Here is a 20,775-nt window from a genome sequence, read left to right on the forward strand (position 1 = left end):
AGTGTTTGAGTGATATTGTAAACCGAGACGCTAGTCGAGCAACACGAATACTAGCAAAATATTTTTTGGACGGCTATCCACAACATTTTTCATACCGACATACAATTCCTCTCATATAAATCCCGATACAACCTCACTTTCACGTTCTGTCAAAATCAATACAAAATCAATAGCATGGATACAAATTCAGACTGCCATTATGTACGGGATTTATGTGAGCATGACTGTACATTTAAATTTGTTGAATAGTTTTAAAAATTACTCCTACTATTTAAATGAGTGACCGTCGGATTTTTTGTTTTTTATGACTGGCACTTTCTGCTGCACATTTGATTTTCAAACTTTAAACCATGACATTGACAAAGTGTAACAGGGTGTGTGGAGTGGAGTGCGTTGTTCGCGAGCTTTGCAGTTTATCGTCGATTTTAAGGTAATTACTAGAAAACAGATATTGAATTTATACTATTAGAACCGTTCTCAATTTCTCTCCACTCTGGGAGAGAAGCCAGTTGTGAAACAGCAACAGCCGTTTGTAGATTTCGACTCATAAGCTTTTAGTGCAGAACAGCTGAAAACTACAAGTCGTTTTTCGTCGCTGATTTGGCCAGAGACAGGTTTTTTTTTGTTGACGATCCGTTGACCTCCAAACCGAACATTTGAGATTTTTCCTACTTTCCTCAGCAGTGACGTCACCTAATCGTCACAATGTTGTCCGTTTGTGGTACATGCCTTAGAATTATGAAAAACCACCCAACCTCGTAACTATCTGACTCTCCGGATTATGTACCTAGCAAGCGTTTTCATTACGAATGCGTCAACGTTCCCGAAACCCTACATGAACAACTTGAGTCAGTCCCAGGTCTTAGCTGGAAGTCTAAAAAAAATGTTTCTGTTTAGATTCCGACTTAAACACTTTCCTTGGACAAAATTTCGATGAAATGATTAGTAGTGTGAAAAATGTTTTTTCAAGCTTAAAACGGACTTTGTAAAAAGTGTCAAATCTCAAACTGAAGATACACTTCCTGAAGTCTAAATCTGTTTGCTTGTTTTGTACCTACTAAAGAATAAAACCGAACCAGCTGTATTAATCGCACCAAAAACCCTGAAGAAAACTTCACTAAGACAACAACAACTGCTCAAGACAAGGGTTTTTGTGCCTTAGTTCAAATTCAGTTTGATAAAGTGGTCGGTACAAAAAATGGCGGTATGGAACAAAATTTGCGTTTCAAACGATTAGCTGAAGAAAAACTTGCTAAATCTTATGTTATACGTGAATTTGAAGGTATACTTCCAGGTGTTAGACTTATTGGATTTTCTCAAGCATACGAAGAAAATGAATGGAATAAGCTTTCAGAATTTATAACATAACAAAGGTTGAACTTAAGATCTGTAATAGATACTAAATCAGGATGAATAATTTTAAAATACTGGCCTACGAAGAAAAAAACAAGTGTACTAAGACCTTCTTGAGGTTGACAAAAATACCTACGATTAATGGCATCTGGTGCTCTGCTAGTTGAATATGATTATTGCACTGTATTTGACGGGTTGGAGGCTAATCGATGCTTCAAATGTAATAGTTTCGGCCATTCGTCTTGTGTCTGCAAAGAAAAATTCTCGTGCCGAAGATGCAGCGGCGAATATGGACTTAGTGAATGCAAAGCTGAAAAGCTAAAATGTAAATGTGAAGAAATGGACACTGTTCATCCAATATGGGATCAGCCTGCCCTGTACGCAATGGGCTCTAGAAAAGCTGAAAACTGATTTTTTTTTCTAATGGTTCTTAATTCCTCAAATCGAACTCCAAATGTTCTCTTACACGACCCTGAAAAAAAGTTTCAGAGTTCACGATTGTGTACAAAACAACGCATTTTTGTTAGCCATATTAGATGATCTTATTCTATACATTGCTGAAACTTGACAATTGTCTCTTATTCCCAATTCTGTGATTGCCCCCAACGATTATGATCTTTATCGGATCGATCGCACCTCCCATGGAGAGGAGTCTTATTTTTCTGATAAGAGCATTTTTCACGAAATTTGTTGTGACAAGCTTCACTAAAAACTGGTAATTCGGAGTTAATCATCTTGCAGATGATCAATTGCTGTTTGATCAAATTAAACCATTTTGTAACCTTCATCCTAACCTACTAATATTTGGTGATTTTAACTTCCCCAAAGTTTCTTGGCCCAAACCCTATTTACAGACGTGTTGCTAGACGCAAACTTAGAACAACTTGCATCAAACCCCTTCTTTAATTGATTTAATCCTGACTAGTGACACCAATCTTCTCGGTGAAATTAATTACTGTGCCCCAATCTTTATTCCTGACCACTGCATCATTGAGATATCCATTCAATATTATGTCCAGTTAAACAAGTATGAAACTCATAAAATCCCTAAAATCAATTTCGACAATTTCAACTCGGGCGTCGATAAAATTGGGTGGTCAATGTCTACTTGGGGTAATTCGTTCCAGGCAGCTTGAATTTCCTGCTGAAATCGAGCCAAAGTCTGTAAACTTGTTAATCCGCGGGCCATCATATCCCACACATGTTCTATGGGGTCGAAATCGAGAGATCGAGGGGGCCAAGACATATTTAGTTCTGTGGGCAATATGAGGATGATCACTGTCCTGTTGAAAAAGGGAATTCAGAAGATTCTCAATACAGAGAAGTAAACCGGGCTGTTTTTACAAACACAGTATTAATATTTTTTGGATTTCGTCCCCAGTGAACGTGGTACTACTGCATTTGTGACCAGAAAGTGTTCTTTCTATTTACTATGAATCAGTATTAATATTTCTTTATTGTATTTAATAAATTTTTTGAGGGTGTTTTAAAATTTGTTAGATGCGTTCGAAACAAATTTAATTTATTAGGTAACCCTCCTAAAGGTACTAATTTTTTCCAAAGTGGTTTCATCTCCATTATTTAATTGTTACACCACATGTACGATTCTACATGTCTAAAACCGTCAACATTCTTTCATATTTATTTGTTGTTACTTTAGGTACCTTCAGAAAAAATATGACACAGTCGCAGATATGTAAATTCTACGATGGTCAGCACGTCTTCATAACTGGAGGTAATGGATTCATAGGCAAAATTCTTGTAGAAAAACTTCTCAGGAGTACGAACGTGGCAATTATTTATCTTCTAATGCGAACAAAAAAAGGAAAAGATGTGTATACACGACTCGAAGAGTTGTTGAAAAATGAGGTATCCGTCGCTCAGCCATCGTTTGATATTTTAATATGATCTTTGTTGTTCATGTAGATTTTTAATGAATTAAAGGAGCAAGATGCTGATTTTAAACGCCGCATACAAGTAATAGTTGGCGATAACACCTTGCCAAATTTGGGGATATCAATTAGTGATTATCAAACCCTTATATCTAAAGTGAACATCGTTTTTCACGTCGCCGCAACTGTTCGATTTCAAGAAGAGATCAAATTTGCGTATGACACGAACGTAGGTATGACTATGGCAGTTATAGATTTATGCAAACAGATGAAGAACATAAAGGTAAGTGTAAAATTACGTATTAAAACGATATGTTTTAAATTTGATAACTTTTAGTCGTTCATGTATGTGTCAACAGCATATTCTAACTGTTATCTTCAGAACATCGATGAAGTATTTTACGATAATTTAGGTTTCGACTATAAGGAAGTAAGAAGTATACTAAATGAACCAGACGGACCAGAAAAACTAACTAGAAAGTATACAAAACGCTTGTTCCATACTCATTCACACTGGTCTGTTTTGTAGAATTTTGCAGAAGTGGCCAAATACTTACAGTTTCACTAAAGCTCTTGCGGAACTCGTGATTAAAGACTTCGCCAATAATTTGCCTACGGGAATATTTCGACCCTCTATAGGTTGGTTTTCGAGTTAAAACGTATACATGTAAACGTAAAAGAAAATTTCAGTCATTTCCACGTATAAGGAACCTTTGGAAGGGTGGACTGACAGCCTTGGAGGACCCAACATTCTCGTGGCCACCATAGCTTCGGGCTTTTTACGATTTTTTTGTTGCGACGTTAGGTTTGTGGTTGATTTAGTACCAGTGGATATGTCGGTGGCAGCACTATTAGCAAGTGCTTGGGATGTACATCAGAATTACAAGCAAGGGTATATACAGATTGTAACAAAATTTCTACACTAATATAGTTAATTCGTTCCAGACAGAATAACATCCCCATCTACAATTACGTCTCGTCTGTGGACAATCCAATCACTTACGATGAATTTATCAAGCTAAACGTTATGGTTCATACTGAACGTTATCCTTTTAACAATTGTTTATGGACGCCTAGAGCGACAGTACTGAGGAGATCCACAATTGTGAATTTTTTGTTAAATACGACATACCACTACCTTCCAGCATTGTTGGTAGACGCAGTTTCAGTACTTTGTTTTAAAAAGCCGCGTATGATATCGAAATACAGAAAATTTAATACTTCGCGTTACCAGATGGAATACTTTATGGCTCACGAGTGGACGTTCACTAATACGAACGTAAAAACAATATGGAATAAAATGAATGAAGCGGACAAAGCTATATTTCCCTTTGATTTAAAACCATTTAATTGGATACTATATTTTAGGAATTACTTTAAAGGGATCAGATCATATTTGGCGAAAGAGCCTTGGCAGAATCTTGTTAGTGCTAGAATTAAAGCAAAAAGGTATCCACAGTTATATTAACGAATTTTTTTATTTGATAATAATTTTCATTTTAGATTAAAAATTGCCCATCAGTTGCTTCTCTTTATAATTTATTTTATTGGGATGACTATTTTTTATAAAATATTGCAGAAAACGATCCCCCTTAGGTACCTGCGATTTAATATGTTAAGGAAAAACCGAATTTGAATACCTCTCTGTTTACCTGGGAATCAATAAAATTTACACAATTTACAAATGTGCCAGAAAATAGTTCTATGTGTTCAAATAGTGATGAATAAGTGCATGTTGTACTACGATAGATGACGGAAAAATATTAAGTATTATAATAATTAATCATTATTGGTTTATTGTGTTTGCACAGTATAATCATGGAGAATGAGAAAAAATAATCATCGCCCGGCAAATGGGAAAATGTGGATTCGAGCCTCACTCCTGTCGTGACATTTTTCCTGGTTTTCTCCATTGGTGACCCCAACGGGAACACTAGTCCGAAATAGGAGTAATCGCAACACCGCCGGTTTTCTTCATACTTCAGATTGACAGCATACACAACATAGAAGAACAATTTTGTCATGGATAGGAAGTACTGTGACGCCACAGTACCTAACCATCAAATTACCGTCCTCTATTTATTTCTGTTTAACACACTGCAGTCCCAACGTGAGATCGAAAATTCGTTTTCACAACTTTTATAAAATATTTAATAATTTCAATGACCCCAACTGCAGGGAGTCCTGTTGAATTTAATAAAGGTAACTCCCAAATTTTTAACTATCAACGAAAAATAAATATGTCAGTAAGAGACATGTGGTAAGTATTGTAGGCAAAATTCATAAGTTTAGTTTGTCCATTAGTATAAAAGTTTAAATACTATTTTACTTTTGCACTAACAGTGTTTGACGTTACAGTCACATAACAAAAAAAAAACAAATAAATTGTTATAAGCCTTTTATAACATATCGTATGTATGTATCATCATAATAATTTAGGAAATAAAGTTATTTCTAGACAACAAAAAAGTAAGGATAGGCACATGTAGAATTATTCAAGTATATCAGCAGTCTCTTATAATTATTCCATTCTTAACTCACCTCATCAGTATACATATATACGCTGCAAATATTCTAAACTTAGTGTAATATTTAAGTGTGTTTTGTTAAAAAGTACAGTCGGGGCCAGAAAATCTTAGAGATTATTTTTCTGTCACTTTGAAGTTGCATCCAGCGTCAGCAAGCCCGCAGTACCAAAAATATCAAAACAAAAAAATAGTCACTATTCGTAAAAGTGTTTCACAATTTATTACAGCTGAATGGCATCTCATGATTTTTTGGCTGCGATTGTATTCTTGAATTTTTTTTTATTTTTATGAGATTGAGAAATGTAATATTTTTATATATTCCAATAAATAAAAGAATTTGTGTAAAAAGAACAGTTAAGTACAGTCGAGCTTAATTTTATTATTGTGGGTATCGTTGAGTGATTTAAGAAAACGCGACGTTTATGCTTTAGAGATTTAGTACGTTACGTACTGTTCGAGCGCTCGAGGAAGAAGAAGGAAGAGTGTTTGAATTTGTTGATAGCTGGGTTCAATTTTGGAGAAGTGGAAGGAGGTACCTAAAGAAAAGAAATTAGAAGTTCTAGAAATTGGAAGCATAGGGCAGGTAGACAAAAGATGATTAGATACGGAAGCACTTACATTGTACTAAAAATTGGCATGCACTCAGATAGCTCCACGTGTTTTTTTGGGAAACGTGTTGTTTCCACATTACTATCTATGTGGTAACATTAAACTAGATACATCTAGAATTTCATTAATTTTCTAATAGTTTCGGAGATTATTTGTCTAATAAAATCGCGAATTGAGGACAGATAAACAAATGGAAATGGGAGACTTAATTTTACATATTCTAGAAGCTATGAAACTCCGGGGAAGCATGAAATAAGCTAGTCGTCAAATAATTTCTATTACTATATTTTACTAGTTTACTCGTACGCTCGGGAAATAAAAGGCTTATTAAAATGTTATCTGGTCTTTATTTGAGGTGTTTCTTTTTTTGTTTGCTGGAAATTTTGAGAAATCTCTCTTCCTTCATTTCTAAATTTATCTAGACCTCGATGATGTGTAAAATTTGTTTATAAAACATAATACTTAAATTTCAAAGGAACAATTATATTATACCTTGACATATTTTGGGCTGGTTGATGAATCAACAAATGCAGATCAGTGGAACAAATGAAACGCATATTTGACTTGTGTGTTACTGTAAGTAACATTACCCTTCTTTCGTAAGACCATAGCAAATACCACGGGTTAATATAATTTTATTGTTAATAAAAATATCAACTTTTGTTTAAACTTCAGCGATATAGTTTAAAATTTAACAGATCCTGCGAAGAGTAATCAGACAAACTCAAAACTGACATGCCTAATAGCGATATTAGAAAAAACATTATACAGTAATTGAAATAACTAAATTCCTGAAACAAATTTTGTTATACTATCAATAACCTTGAAAATGGTTATATACGCACATCTATTAGATTCACTGTTACTATTGTGATAGCAGAAGCTATGTTGTAAGTACAAATCCCAATACCCATTACCGTTGCTCTTGAAAATGTGGGAAAAAGATCCAAAAAGAGAAACCAACAAAAGCATAAACCTGTTTGACCGAGCAGCACTGCGAAAATATTGTAAAAAATCTGTGTGTTCTCTAAAAAATCATTGACTGTAGTAAATATTTTCAGTTGGAGTAATGACTCACCTGGCAGTATTATCCCTATCATTGCCGATGTCGACAACAAACAGAAGCAGGCAAATAAACTATTTCGTTTGCCAAGAAAAATTAGCATCGGAATCAAAAGTAAGTAAGCAAGTACTTCCGCAACATTTGCAATGTGTTTGAATTCGTCAGCATTATTGTAATACAAAGTAACTTTAAGTCCTAAAATTGTTAAAAAATTGATTAGTTCTGATACTTTTGTTGGCCTAACTAGGTGCGAAACGATATCGCATTTGAGCGGCCAAACATCAAAATCAGCTTTTGGAAGAATACATGCTTGCAGTAGAAAAGTTTGCACCGGCAGCTCCTATACATATGTTACATATGATAATATGTTTTAACTTCTCTCTTGTGATGTATCGAAACATATCATAGCAGATCCGCAGATGAGAATCTCCTTCAGGCGGTGCATTTGCTAGTGTAATCTCATACTTCAGGCCTGATATTTCATTTAGTTGATCATAAACTTGTCTTTTTTTGTTTTTATTGAATAACCATCTGGGTGATTCTGGGATGTACCATGTTGCAAAAATTGCACATGTGCTTGCAGTTGCTGCGAAAGTAATAGTGTATTTCCAAGTCTGTAAGTTGTCGACGATGTAAGTGAGGAGTATGTCTCCAACGACATAGCCTAAGCATGTGTAAACAACTAATACCCTCTGCTTTTTGTTTATAATTTCTGCAACTGAATTTTGTGTCATTTACGTTGGTATAGAACAAAGTTTTAGAATCCTACAGCTTACAAATGTGACGACACAAGTTGCACTAGCACATGCAGTAATTACTGAGTACCATACCTGTATTAACGTTGCATGTTGAAATAGGACGGAAATAGCTGCAGTAGTGGCCCATAGCATGGAAGCTAGAAAACTAGTAACCGATCTTCCATATCTACAAAAGTAAATACTTGAAATATTTGTTAATTCTATAACCAACTATATTTAAAAACATAGTTTGCAGATAGAATGGATTTACACGTCCGCAAAAACTCCAATCAGAACTGCTCCCACGCCAAATCCAGCAGATTTGAAGATTATCATTTGCAAGATAATAGATTTTTGCACATTATACTCACCACCCTATAAAAGAGCAGTTTTAAAATTTTTAACATTGTATGTAGGCATATATCTAATACTACTATATTGCTAACTCTTCAGAAGTAACATAGAAACGGTGTTCACGGACAGAGAGAGACAGAAGATGTTGTTTTCTGTCTATAAGAGTACCGAGGGTCTGTGCGCATGTACACAAAATAGAAGCGAAAGTACGAAGTGTCAAAACGCATCCAATCACGCTATCGACTACAAATCAACCAAATACGAGTGTATGCGCAGTACTGTTTAGTACCACAGAGAGACAGAGAGGTCCGATATATTGCTCTGCCGTTATGTTTTCGGAATCTTTTGAGGCCAGTTAGCAATATAGTACTATTAGATATATGTATGTAGGGAAATTCTGACAGTGAGAATAAGTGAAAAAAATAGCAACTCACCACCACTTGAATTTGCGTGATATTTTGATGATTCTGTCTACAATATCACATACAAAGTATAACAAAGTTTCCATTTTAGTAAGAAATATTCTACATCGTCACAGTACTTACTTGTTTAGGAAGGCACGTCTGTATACTTTAATGCTATCAGAATATTCATAAGGGCCTACCTAGACACATAGGTAATTAATTTATGTAAAATGTGTCTCGTAGTGTGTATATTTTGTACTTGCAGAGCTAGACAAAACGGTATGCAACATCTCAGGATCAAAATTAAGCAAAACCACCAACTGTATACTGTGGCGTATTTGTCATATTCTTCAAAATATTCTTTTTCCGCTAGAGAATATTGCTGATTAATGTCGAAAAATTTATATACCTTAAGATAGCAACTTCAATTTCAAATTATAACTATGCAGCAGAGTTTGCACTCAAATTGGGAATGTGACATCTGTAGTTTTGAAATTTGAGTTACTCGACAATAAGTTCTAGTTGTATAGAAGTTCATTGCTTACATGGTTCACCTAGTTCAAAATTGACCCTTCGCATTTTTAATTTTTGACAGGAGTTTATTTGATGTGGCAAATATATGACACGTGTGTCAACTGTCCTATTACTACTACAGATAACTGTAATATAGACGATTTGCTCTCATCATGGTGTTCTTTACTGGTCTGTGTCATGGGCCACTAACATAAAGGTCCAAGAGGTAAGAGGTACACTAGTTGCTGTCATCTATCAATAATAATTATAATTAATAATAATTTTGACTAATCTAGCACTAACTTCCTGAACATTCAAAAGCGGCAAAGGAATTGTTAAAATTTTCTGAAACGAACAAACTCACTCACACTAACGAAATAATCGGAAATAATAAACCACGGCTTTAAAATGAGTAGAATTAGCTTTCTGTGTAAAAAGGAAAATCCCTCATTTTTTCAAGTGCCTAGTAAACCCGCTACTAGAAGTAAAAAGTTTGAATTTTTACAGAGGTCATATGCAATAAACTGCAGCTACATTTTAATATATAAATTATCTTTTCCTGTGAATACACCGGAAGTAACAGATACCACATTATTCTATAGCAATCGCTTTGATGAAGGATGCATAAAATTTAGCGGAAAAAGTCTTCATCTAGAAAAAGAGGCCGTTCCAACAATATTTCTTTATTTCTTGCAGTAAACCTTGTTTTCCTTACAGAATTTTGAATATTCCTCGGAATATTCAGACATCTCCAGTAGAAAAATATTTAAAACGCAAGAGTAATAAAGGTGATTTCTTTTGCTTTTTTTTTTCAAAAACTGTCTTTTTTGTAAACAAACTTCTTACGATCTGTAGAAAGTAGGTAAACTATGCGTTTCGTGTGTGAAATACGTTTGAAATAGAGTAAAGTATATTATGTCTAAACTTACAGGCAAACGCAGTGAATTACTTTATGCGGTGTTATAATTTTCTGACCCTCCGTCGGATCAAGACTCTGTGTAAAGCTGTAAGTCAATCTAGTTTTCACGGAAAATATGTTAAAAAGAGCGACACTTGTACAATTAGGCGTTTTGGGGTCTGATAATTTCAAGTCAGGTTAAAATTTATCAAAATTATTAAGTGCAATTGTTTATTATTAATAGATGGGCGCAAGTAGCGTATAGTGATAATGTGCCTCGATTTTAAAATGTGTGGGAAACAGTAACTTTTATGAGATAGAAATATATCTCTATCCTTCTTACGCTCCGGGTTTTTGACAGCAGGTATTTTTTGTTTCCAGTATGGCGATCCTGTTACTGTCATTTGGTTGTCAAGTGTCTTGCTGGTAACACGTCCTCCACGACTGTTTGCCAGTTGTCGGTGACGCTTTCTTGTTGTATAGGACTGGAGTTAGTTTATAGTCTGTCATAAACTCAAATCGTAAAAGCAAACTTTCTTTCAGAGTTCTTTCATGGGTGCTAAGCATTAGGTATTTGTAAAAAAAAATTACTAGTCTTGCGCTCTCTTTGTCTAGTATATAGGTTACGTTCTTCGCTGTCGAACTCACTTGAAGCAAACCCGCAGCACGGTACTTTACCCTGAACATTATATACATATCTTATAAAGGTTATCATAAAAAAATTAAATTCGCAAATTCAAATCTTTTAATTTTTCAAAACAGCTGGATTTGACGTACTGTACTTTACAAGTGAGGGAACTTCTTCGACCATTTTTTTAAATAATGACATGAACGGCAAAATGGCAACTAATTTTTAGTCGAAAACAAAAACAAAGCCAAGTTAAGTTACTTGTTATGTGATAACTGTAAACCTGCTACTTTCTGGCTTCCTTAAATTTAAAATATGTCGTTGGAAGTCTTTTATTAATGCAGCTCTTAATACGAGAATTTTCTTCGCGAGACATGTTAAATTTTAAATTTTCTTTACCCTTGCGTAAATTGCAAATTTCCAAATTTTGTCTTCGACTGTGATTGTCGACAAAAGCGGAACCTACATTGTACTTTGAAAAAATGGCGGCACGGGTTCGTTCATTCAAATTAACACACTCGGGAGTGGGGAGAGTGAAGGAATTAAAAATTCTAAATAAAAAAAAAACACAATGAGAAATAAACCCATACGGATTATTTCCCAGAGAAAAAAATCTGTATTCTGAACTTAAGAACAAACAACGAATTTTAGAAACATCGCAAATAATAGCGATAATATAAACAGTGTGAAAGCCGCTAAATTCTAAGCGAAGTAAAAGGATGGCTACACCCCAGATATTATATTGTGTGGCAGTTTTAAACTTCAGCTTTAAATATGGGCAACAACAAATCAAAATGACGCTACAACCAATGAAAATGATTCTACTCTCACACACAGGCAAAGCATACTCCACGTTTCCATCAACAGAACCTTTAATTCCGTCGTAGTCAAGGATTTCAACCAACAAAGAATTTTCATGAAGTTAAATTGTACCACACTTTATCGACAATTCAAACAAAGAATTTACATGATATTAAATTATGTCACACTTTATCAACAATTTTAATCAGTAAAGGGTTTAAATTATACAATAATTCAAGTTATTGGATATTCCACATCTAATTCAACAAGTTATATCGCGAACTGTTTCCTCTTTACACAAAAAAAAAAACAAACACGAGAAATAAACATAAAATGCGGTCGAAAGGTCCAAATTAGTCGGGGATCTGATTGAAATCTCTAAAATCCAGCGTGATGATATCTAAATAAAAATGGCGCAAAGTAAATCACACAGTTGACGATATCAGAGAACATGTTCTCTAACGATATTATCAATTCTACTAAGGTGGCTCGCACATGTTTTTCGCTCTAACTTTCGTATGATAAAGTTATGTTATGCAAATAATATCTCCAAAATAGCCATCCAAAAACTATCGACATAAAGAAGCTAATATAAATATGTTCTAACGAAACCGCATTCCCTAAACTCTCTACTGTCACGGATTAAAATAGAAATTAAAGATTTAAACAAAAATAACCGAAAACGCCGCCCTCTTGTAAAAGTTTAAATCACGTGTTCAGCAAGCGTTCATGGGTGTTTCCACCGAGGTTTCCCAGAGCTTTTGTATTTAAGTAGATTCCTCAGGAACGATATTCGTCTTCTTAAGCAAGCACGAGGCTAGTACGCCAAGTATTTATAAACAACAAAAAAACATACCAGTGTGACGGGCTTGGGAGATTTTCAAAATTAACTTTTGTTAATTTATTATATATAAAACTGTAAAACTCTTGTCGTGGACCTTGTGCCCAACATATAGTGAAAATATTATTTATTTGTTCGTAGGCTGGTTCGTGATGATGGTAACACATTCTAGTGACTGGACAAAGGGACTACTTCAAGTATATGCATTTTGCTTAAATGAATAATTATATTTAATTTAGAAATGAGTATGTACAAAAGAGATTTAGGGGTCTATTTTGTAATTTATCGCTCCGGAACGATCTCGTTCCCAAACGATAATCGTTAGAAGCAATCGTAAAATCAGTTTAGCGAGATTGTACAAATTTCCAATTTTATAAACACTATCGTAATCCATTGATTAAATACATATACATAGACCCATGCTATTGTTTGGAGCGAACAGGCCAACGGCCGGCGAACAAGAGATGGCGCACCAACAGTCGGCCGTCAAACGCCGGCGAAAAGCTTGGACACCAATCGCGCGCGTAGATAACCCAAATCGCAGCAACAATACATTTAATAAAGCTACCACTCGACAGAGGGCGACGAAAACAATGTGTAAAAATCTCATAGTAACCATTTATATAATTTGCAACGTTGCCAGATGAGCCTAGCACAACTTTGCCGTTATTTCTAGTCGATTAGATTTTATTTCGTTTAAAAGTTTCTGGTGAATAAATGGAATTATTATAATGAATAAACAATACAAACAAATTATTACTTGTTATTTTAAATACTTGTTAGTGTTGATGAAAACATAAATGGTAATTAAAGTTATTCTAAATACGGTCCGGTCCGGTAGCTCAAATTTTACAGTACGAGTGATATGTTTCAGGACGAGTAGGTAGCCGAGTCTTTAATTTCGAAACGAGTACTGCGAAAAGAGTTACCGGACGTATGTTGTTATGTATTTTATTTCATACTGTCAACATACTTTTTTATTCGATAATATTATTATTATTTTGAGAAAAAATCCAAATCGAGTCACTTTTTCTGACATCGTTAGCAACCGCTCTTTGGTCAATGTTTTAATTTGTTTATTCGTGCAAATCAGCATCATATGTTTAAACACATAGTACTTATAACACTTTACAGGACTTATTGTTTTGTATAATCCGACTCGATGGACGAATGTTTTGTGCAATCCGTCTCGAAGGACCAATGTTTGTGCAACTCGGCTCGTCCTACCAGTATTTTTTGTAATCTGGTTGATACGACAATGTGATACCGAATTGTACTTTGATATTGCTCCAAGGACCTTTGTTTTCTTGCGTGCGAGATAATAGACAGCGTTCGGTTTCGATGTTTAATACAGGACGGTTACAGAAATACTAAATTTACATTTGTATTTACAATAACAGGTAAAGCAAAAGAGACCCAAAAGGGTCAGTGGCCGCTTCCGGAAATGGAACACTTGTCCTTTTTGGCTCAATTTTATCGGACTTGTCCGTTTTTTTGATTTTACCGGAATCGTTCGATCCAGTAAAACGTCAAACTTGACATAGTATAAAGTAAAATAAATAAATTTTATTCAATTTTGACATGTAAACAAACGTTTATTTTGCCGTCAGTAGGCCACTAAAGCTTTGGTTTATCCGGTAGCACCATAAAATTTTTAAACCGCTAGCGAAATAAAATTTTTATTTTGCTGTTTTAAAACCATGGTTACCATTTCTGTAATTTCTCCAATGCCTTGCTGCTCTTTCCATCTAAGGAACTTTTGATACACTTTCTGATTTGCTCTTTTTTGGGAGCAAGTTTTGCCGTTGGAATCTTGCATGATTTTGCAATTTTTCGATAATTTTAGTTTGCTTAAAATAAACAAACACCGTCGCCAGAGTCACATACTACACACACACACCTGATATTGTAACCTAAATTCTACGCATATAAAACTTTTATTTGGTCGCTGTCAATTCTGACGTTTCTCGAATGTGAACTTTGAATCACCAATTTTTTCACAATTTGGGACTTGGGGTTGTCAAAATTGAATAAAAGTTTGTATTACACTCGCGGTTAAAATGAATGTGTAACTCGTGGTCTTAAGGCGCTCGCGGCATACGCCGCTCTCGCCTTAAACTGGCCGCTCATTAAACATTCACTTTAACCGCTTGTATAATAAATAACTATTATGATGTAAATACAATTGAGTATATCGATAATTCGCTACTGAAAATTTATTGAAATATAATTTGTGTTAAAAAAAGATTTTTGTGGTTTTATGGTTTATTAACATAATTTACTTATTTGAAATTAAATATTTTTAATACATAGCACAAGTTCTTGATATTCTTTATTTTTATTCCAAGTAATAATTGTGTTTCCTTTAGTTTTAATCAAGAAAATTTTTCGGTTATTATCTAACATACTTTTGTACATTAAGAAACTCCATTCCACGTCACAGGACGTTACAGGACAATATTTAAATAAATAAAGAAGTCGTTTTATGTGTTTTAAAATTCACTCTGACTTCCGGACTTTAGACTTTTTGGTGTTTCACTTCGGCACAAGAACTAGTCGTATCTCAAAGAAAACAAACAGTGGAATATACCGTATTGTACCTATATTTCATAGTAAAAATGTCTAAATTTTTTTATGAAGAGACAGACTGTTCTAGGAAACTTTACTAAATCTTTTCATTTACGAGCTATTGAAAGTCCGCCGGTCTCACTGATACTTCTTACTTGGCTCCTACGAATGAAGCAAAAAATGCACAGATTGAAAATATAGTAAATGGGGTAGTATGTATGCGTGATATGTCGTTAGACATTAGGTATTTTGCAAATAAAAGGCAAAACACCACAAAAAGTATAATTCTCTAAAAGTTTGGAAACAGTATTACCAAAGTGTAAACAGCATATCCCTTTTTTAGATTATTTCAGTGGCTGTGACACGACGTCCTTTTTTTTGGAAGAAATTGGGGAAAAAATGTCTTTGAAAAAAATTTGGAGAAACGACTGCACTTACAAAATGCTGCAGCACTTTTTGAAAATGAATGCAAAGACGCCAACAACATTTTTAACGTTGGTGTTACATGTACCCTTGCTTTATACGTTGCCCCTCAAAAATAAAAAATCTAAATATCTTAAGCTACAACACTTTTGTAAAAGCAACCGCTCAAAATAGCTGCGTTAAATAACCGTCTTTGGTACCTACTGCAAATGCTGCTTTTGGGCACTTCAAAAGAGTATACCTGCAAATTCAAACATGGCTAGGAGGAGAAATATTACCAGAAGACTGGGGTTGGAAATATGAAAGCGAAGTACTGATACCAGAAATAAGGACGTAGCTAGCTCAGCTGCACAGACCTTACTGAAATAGTAATTTACGCAACTAGTTCGGGATAGCCTGCTTCCCGCATGAACGCTTGTTTGAGGCACGACCGAAGGGAGTGCCGCATTTGCGTGAATGCGGGAAGCAGGCTCACGAACGTGTTGTGTACAATATTTTTTGCGACGAATAAACCCTTAAACTGAAGAGATTAACTGTGAGTTATTTATAAACAACGCCATTGACAGCGCCGTCAACACGTCACAATGTTGACACTACCCGAGTATTTTAAGGTTACCATGGCAACGGGAAGTTAAATGCACGTGTGCGGGAAGTTCGACCTCCCGCACTCTGGTGAATGCGCGAAAGCTATCAAAAAAGGTCATGAGTGCAAAAATGATTTTTTACACACACTAAACAGGATGTGTAGCATCTTGTGGGTGCAGGAAGAGTGGCTTGCAATGCACTGTAGCTTGCTTAAAATGCAATGGCAACAGTTGTACTAATCCATCACCTATCATCAAAGTTAATAAGGTGGATGACGACAATGATAATGTAGATAATTGACTGAAAATTTTTCAGTTTTTATAAAATGAAATAATAAATATTTAATGCAGTATATTTTACCTATTTTTTGTATCTTTGGTCCGATATGTATACGATTTTGGGCAACTTGCCATATCAATTTTTTTTTTGTAAATTTGTTATTTTTAGCTAAAAAATTATAAATTAATGTTAAAGGGACTATACAAATATCATTTATTGTATATAAAATTGAAATCTTTACTACAAATTTTTTTTCCTTCATATTTTTCTTATTCTTCAATTAATTGTTGTTATAAATTGTTGTAATAGAGATCGGCAAATTTTGATCGGTAAACTTTTTGATTTAAACTTTTAACAATGCAATCGAAAAGGTTTCACGAAAATCGATTCAGTGGAACCGGGTTCCGAGGTTTTTACATTCTTATGTCTTACGGCACTCCACTACATGTGTTGATGGCTTTAGAGGTGAGATTATAATGGATGAAAACACTTTTTTTTCTACTCAGGTAAATTTCTTATCAATCGTACTGCCTACCTAAGCACCGCCAGCTTAAAGCAATGACATTCCCTAATTAAAAAATTTTCTGTGCCCCTCAAAACCTCTTTGTGTGGTTGTCTGCCTAAGTGTAGGAGACTTAGTCAGACAACCACACATAGACGTTTTGAGAGACACAGAGACTTAAGTCACAGATTACGGATACGTAATCTGTGCTTAAGTGTAGGAGACTTTTCTTAATTTATTATGTAAATTCAAATAAGTCAAATGGATTTCACAGCGTTGTTATTAGTTCTTTGCGCAAAATTTAAGTTTAAATCGGGATATTACAATTAGTTAAATTAAGTATAAAAGAATGGAAATAGTAAGGATAGAAGAAGGGTGTTTTTACCATTAAGGAAATATCTTCATTTATTTTGGTTATAATAGTAATACATCTAAAACACTTTAAAATTTGGTAAATCCTGATTTGCTGTTTCTGGCAGTAGTAAAACAATTCCTCCCAGAATTCCAAATATCAAAAAAGCAGCATGAATATAAAAGTGTGTATATACCTGAAATATATTTTTTTTAACATATTTAACTTATTGTTATATGTATTTATTTGACTCAACATTTTTTGTAATAAGTGTGCTGACAGCGGTAACTAAGCCAGAAATCCAGTAAGCACATCCTAATGTGGTAGCCCTTAGAAACGTTGGAAAGATCTCCAAAACATAAAGCCAATTTATATACATTGCTGCTGTTCCAAGCACAATATCAAATATGCCAAAATAAATTTCTTCGGATGCGGCTGAAAGTAAAAATCTGGGGGAATCAACTCTAACAGATAATACTGTTATCATACGTATGCAAAGTGCAACTAAAGACTTGACAGACATTGATCCGAAGAGAAACAATAAACCGTAACGTTTTCCCAAGAAGATGTAAATCGGAAGAAGAAAAAGATATCTAGAAAAGTTTTTTTACAGCGTTGTTTTATCGATTTGAAATCTGACCCTAAAATTTCTGCAGCTGGACTAATAAAATCATTGTGGCTGTTATTGACACGTTGAAGAATTGCGTAAAGCTCTGAAACAACCAAAAAATACGATTACTTCGTTAAGAATTATGGATTATATGTTTCAAATTGTACTTCCTGTGTGATAACTGAAGCAAGAACATATCATTAAATAGCAAATTACTATCAAATTTTTCATCTTATTTTTAAACAGAAAACCAAACATGTTTTTGGCTAAAGTTATCTGTCTTATTGGTTGTGCTGCTGCATTTTCTTCCCCAAAGAAGTAAATTTTTCCAGAAATTTCGTTTAGTTGTTGATATACGGCTTGTATTCTGTTAGTGTTTATCAACCACCTCGGCGATTCGGGTATGTACCAACAGGTAAAAACTATAGAGCTGTTAACTGCAGCAAGAAAAAAGACTAAATATTTCCACATACAAAGAGCCTTTGTCAAATATTGCGACATTATATAACCTGGTACACAGAAAAATGTGGTGTAGGCAGTCAAAATTCGATATTTCTTATTGGAAATTTCGCCAACTGTAAACAAAATCGTTTAGAATTATTGTTGTACGTATGGAAAAAAGTTAACAGGATACAAATGTAATGGCATCCACAATGCTGCTGCTGGCAATGATAATAACATATATCGTTTCATATATGACGATGTTTCGAATAAATATTATAGCCCAAGATGAAATGTTCCAAATGAAACATGAGTAGAGACAAATAATTCGTCGTCCGAAGCTAGATGATTTAATATTTGTTAATGAAGCAATTTAAAATAGAATAAGGCACATGTTCTTACATATCCGACAAAATACCTCCCACGACTGTTCCTAGGCAATAACCTGCACTCTTCATGAAGGCCATCCATAAAATAAGATCTTTTCTTTTGCAATTTTTGACTGTCTAATAAACGGTAAGAAACAAATTACAATTACATTTTGCGCAAAGAAACAATGGTTACCATAAGATAGTTGCCTCCTAAAGTATTATTTTTATAATAGTATTCTTTATCACAGGCTGACGCAAAGTAAGGAATCTCATACGAGCTAAATTTATATGTTTGCAGTTAAACTCTTTAATGAATGGAGTATTACCTACATATTGTGTATATTAAATGCTTTCATATACATGTCAATGCCGTCAGAGTATTCGAATAAACCTGTCTGTGAAAAGACATTTTTAAAATCAACTTAAACGTTTTGAATTACGTACTTGTAACGCTAGGCAAAATGGTGTTGTACTTCTAAGAATAAAAATCAACAAGAACCATACAGTTGCATTATATTTGTCATATTCTTCTAAAAATTCTTTTTCAGCTGAAACAAAACCGAATTAAACGTGTCTGGACAGTAATAAATACAACATAGGTAATTACATGGTACTGTATTAAGAAATGCTACCTTTGAACGAGCCATTATATTTTAGAAACACTGTTTCGTGACACGAATGTCTGACATACAAATTTAGCCAACTATGTATTTGCTTATTGTTCTAAATTCAACTAACTTAAGTAAGTAACCTATTTTAAATTGTGATCTAAATTGATTTCGAGAAGTATGTATTTCCAAAAATTGCATAAAGTACGTTTTTTTATGTACCCCAACATATCTCAATAGTATTGGAGGCAACATGACTACGAATTTTTAGTATATACGTGGAGGCCAAGATAAAGTAGGACACTTCTTGAAAGGATTTTTTCAATAAATTTAGTTGTGTAAACTGGACTCAGTGGGAAAGGTATCCATTAACAATGATATTTAAACGTCAATAAAAATTTGAAAGGTACACTAGGGAAAGACAAGTGGCCTACTTTATATTGGCTACAGTTGAAAGTATATATAAACGGATTCGGAGATTTTCGCGGCCAGAGTCACTGACTTAAAGACATAGGAGGTTTAATTTCAGTTTCTCTCTTTTCACTGAACTTTGAGTTCTCTCGCCCTTCATTTCCTTACAAAAGTAGATGAAACGTCGGAACTTTTCTTAAATTGATTTATATATTTTCATTGACCTTTTTTTAGTCTTCACAACCACAGTTTACTTTTGAAATTCCGATGCGACGTTGCCACGTTATTCCAGTTTTCTTGAATTTTTTTGGCAATAGGATTCTTTTTAAAATCTGTTAACAATATTTTGGGAAAGATAAACAAAGACACGCGCTGTGTTGTGGTATCAAATACGTCAAATTTTAATAATCAGTGTGTTTTAAAAAAATCTAGAACTTTACAATTTTCAAATATCGATATTTCGTTTTTTCGAATGGAACACCCTGTATTTTATTATTATACCTTACTCTATTGTGTCCTTTATAAAAGTAAAAAATCGCAGGAACTATCAATTTCAAATATAGAAAATACTCAGCAAAAACGGAAGAGAATAAAAAATAAAATAAGACGCAGTAATAAAAGTATAGGTCTTGTATTTGAAAAAAACTGAAATTTCGATATTTGAAAATTGTAATAATTAAATCATTTTTAAAAACACTGTATGTGAAAATTCAATCTCATTTATACTATAACAGAGTGTGTACTTTTCTTTAACTCTCTATATAATGTTATGACAGATTTTAAAATAACCCTACTGTGAACCATTCCGTTCCTAAAAAATTTCAATAAAATTGCAATAACGTGGTAACGTCACATCGTGGTTTCAAAAATAAACTGTGGTTGCAAAGTCTAGAGGAGGTCAATGAAAATAATATGTGTATAGATAAGGATTAAAAAAACTAAGTTGTGTGTTAAGCTTTAAAAACAAAAAACTCTGTATTGTTAAAAATAATTTTACAGTCTAG

General features: G+C 34.0%; 3 protein-coding genes and 1 long non-coding RNA gene across 4 annotated transcripts; 1 reads left to right on the forward strand and 3 right to left on the reverse strand.

Annotated features, from left to right (window-relative positions):
* The first annotated feature begins 341 nt into the window (after window positions 1–341).
* LOC135137608 (fatty acyl-CoA reductase wat-like) lies at window positions 342–4,961 on the forward strand. The gene is made up of 8 exons (XM_064067302.1): window positions 342–430; window positions 3,014–3,222; window positions 3,280–3,528; window positions 3,583–3,725; window positions 3,775–3,884; window positions 3,936–4,137; window positions 4,191–4,694; window positions 4,749–4,961. Exons 2-8 carry the CDS (start codon window positions 3,031–3,033, stop codon window positions 4,879–4,881), a joined length of 1,533 nt encoding a protein of 510 aa, XP_063923372.1. The 5' UTR covers window positions 342–430; window positions 3,014–3,030; the 3' UTR covers window positions 4,882–4,961.
* Window positions 4,962–7,053: 2,092 nt separating this feature from the next.
* LOC135137295 (solute carrier family 22 member 2-like) lies at window positions 7,054–9,531 on the reverse strand. The gene is made up of 10 exons (XM_064066916.1): window positions 9,486–9,531; window positions 9,200–9,309; window positions 9,082–9,140; window positions 8,971–9,007; window positions 8,454–8,557; window positions 8,215–8,369; window positions 7,756–8,163; window positions 7,461–7,640; window positions 7,228–7,409; window positions 7,054–7,173 (listed from the first exon to the last, which is right to left on the reverse strand). The coding sequence occupies exons 1-10, from the start codon at window positions 9,517–9,519 to the stop codon at window positions 7,054–7,056; spliced, it is 1,389 nt and encodes a 462-aa protein (XP_063922986.1). The 5' UTR covers window positions 9,520–9,531.
* Window positions 9,532–17,604: 8,073 nt separating this feature from the next.
* LOC135137679 (uncharacterized) lies at window positions 17,605–18,043 on the reverse strand. The gene is made up of 3 exons (XR_010281903.1): window positions 17,971–18,043; window positions 17,820–17,923; window positions 17,605–17,765 (listed from the first exon to the last, which is right to left on the reverse strand). It is a non-coding gene; the product is annotated as an uncharacterized LOC135137679 (long non-coding RNA).
* Window positions 18,044–18,080: 37 nt separating this feature from the next.
* Window positions 18,081–19,440, reverse strand: LOC135137296 (uncharacterized). The gene is made up of 9 exons (XM_064066917.1): window positions 19,360–19,440; window positions 19,197–19,300; window positions 19,083–19,147; window positions 18,946–19,030; window positions 18,784–18,887; window positions 18,568–18,722; window positions 18,414–18,515; window positions 18,157–18,362; window positions 18,081–18,110 (listed from the first exon to the last, which is right to left on the reverse strand). Exons 1-9 carry the CDS (start codon window positions 19,397–19,399, stop codon window positions 18,081–18,083), a joined length of 891 nt encoding a protein of 296 aa, XP_063922987.1. The 5' UTR covers window positions 19,400–19,440.
* Window positions 19,441–20,775: the final 1,335 nt, after the last annotated feature.

The sequence above is a fragment of the Zophobas morio genome, unplaced genomic scaffold, assembly GCF_036711695.1.
Source record: "Zophobas morio isolate AGI-343-1 ecotype UQ-CSIRO unplaced genomic scaffold, CSIRO_AGI_Zmor_V1 ptg000029l, whole genome shotgun sequence".
NCBI lineage: Eukaryota > Metazoa > Arthropoda > Insecta > Coleoptera > Tenebrionidae > Zophobas > Zophobas morio.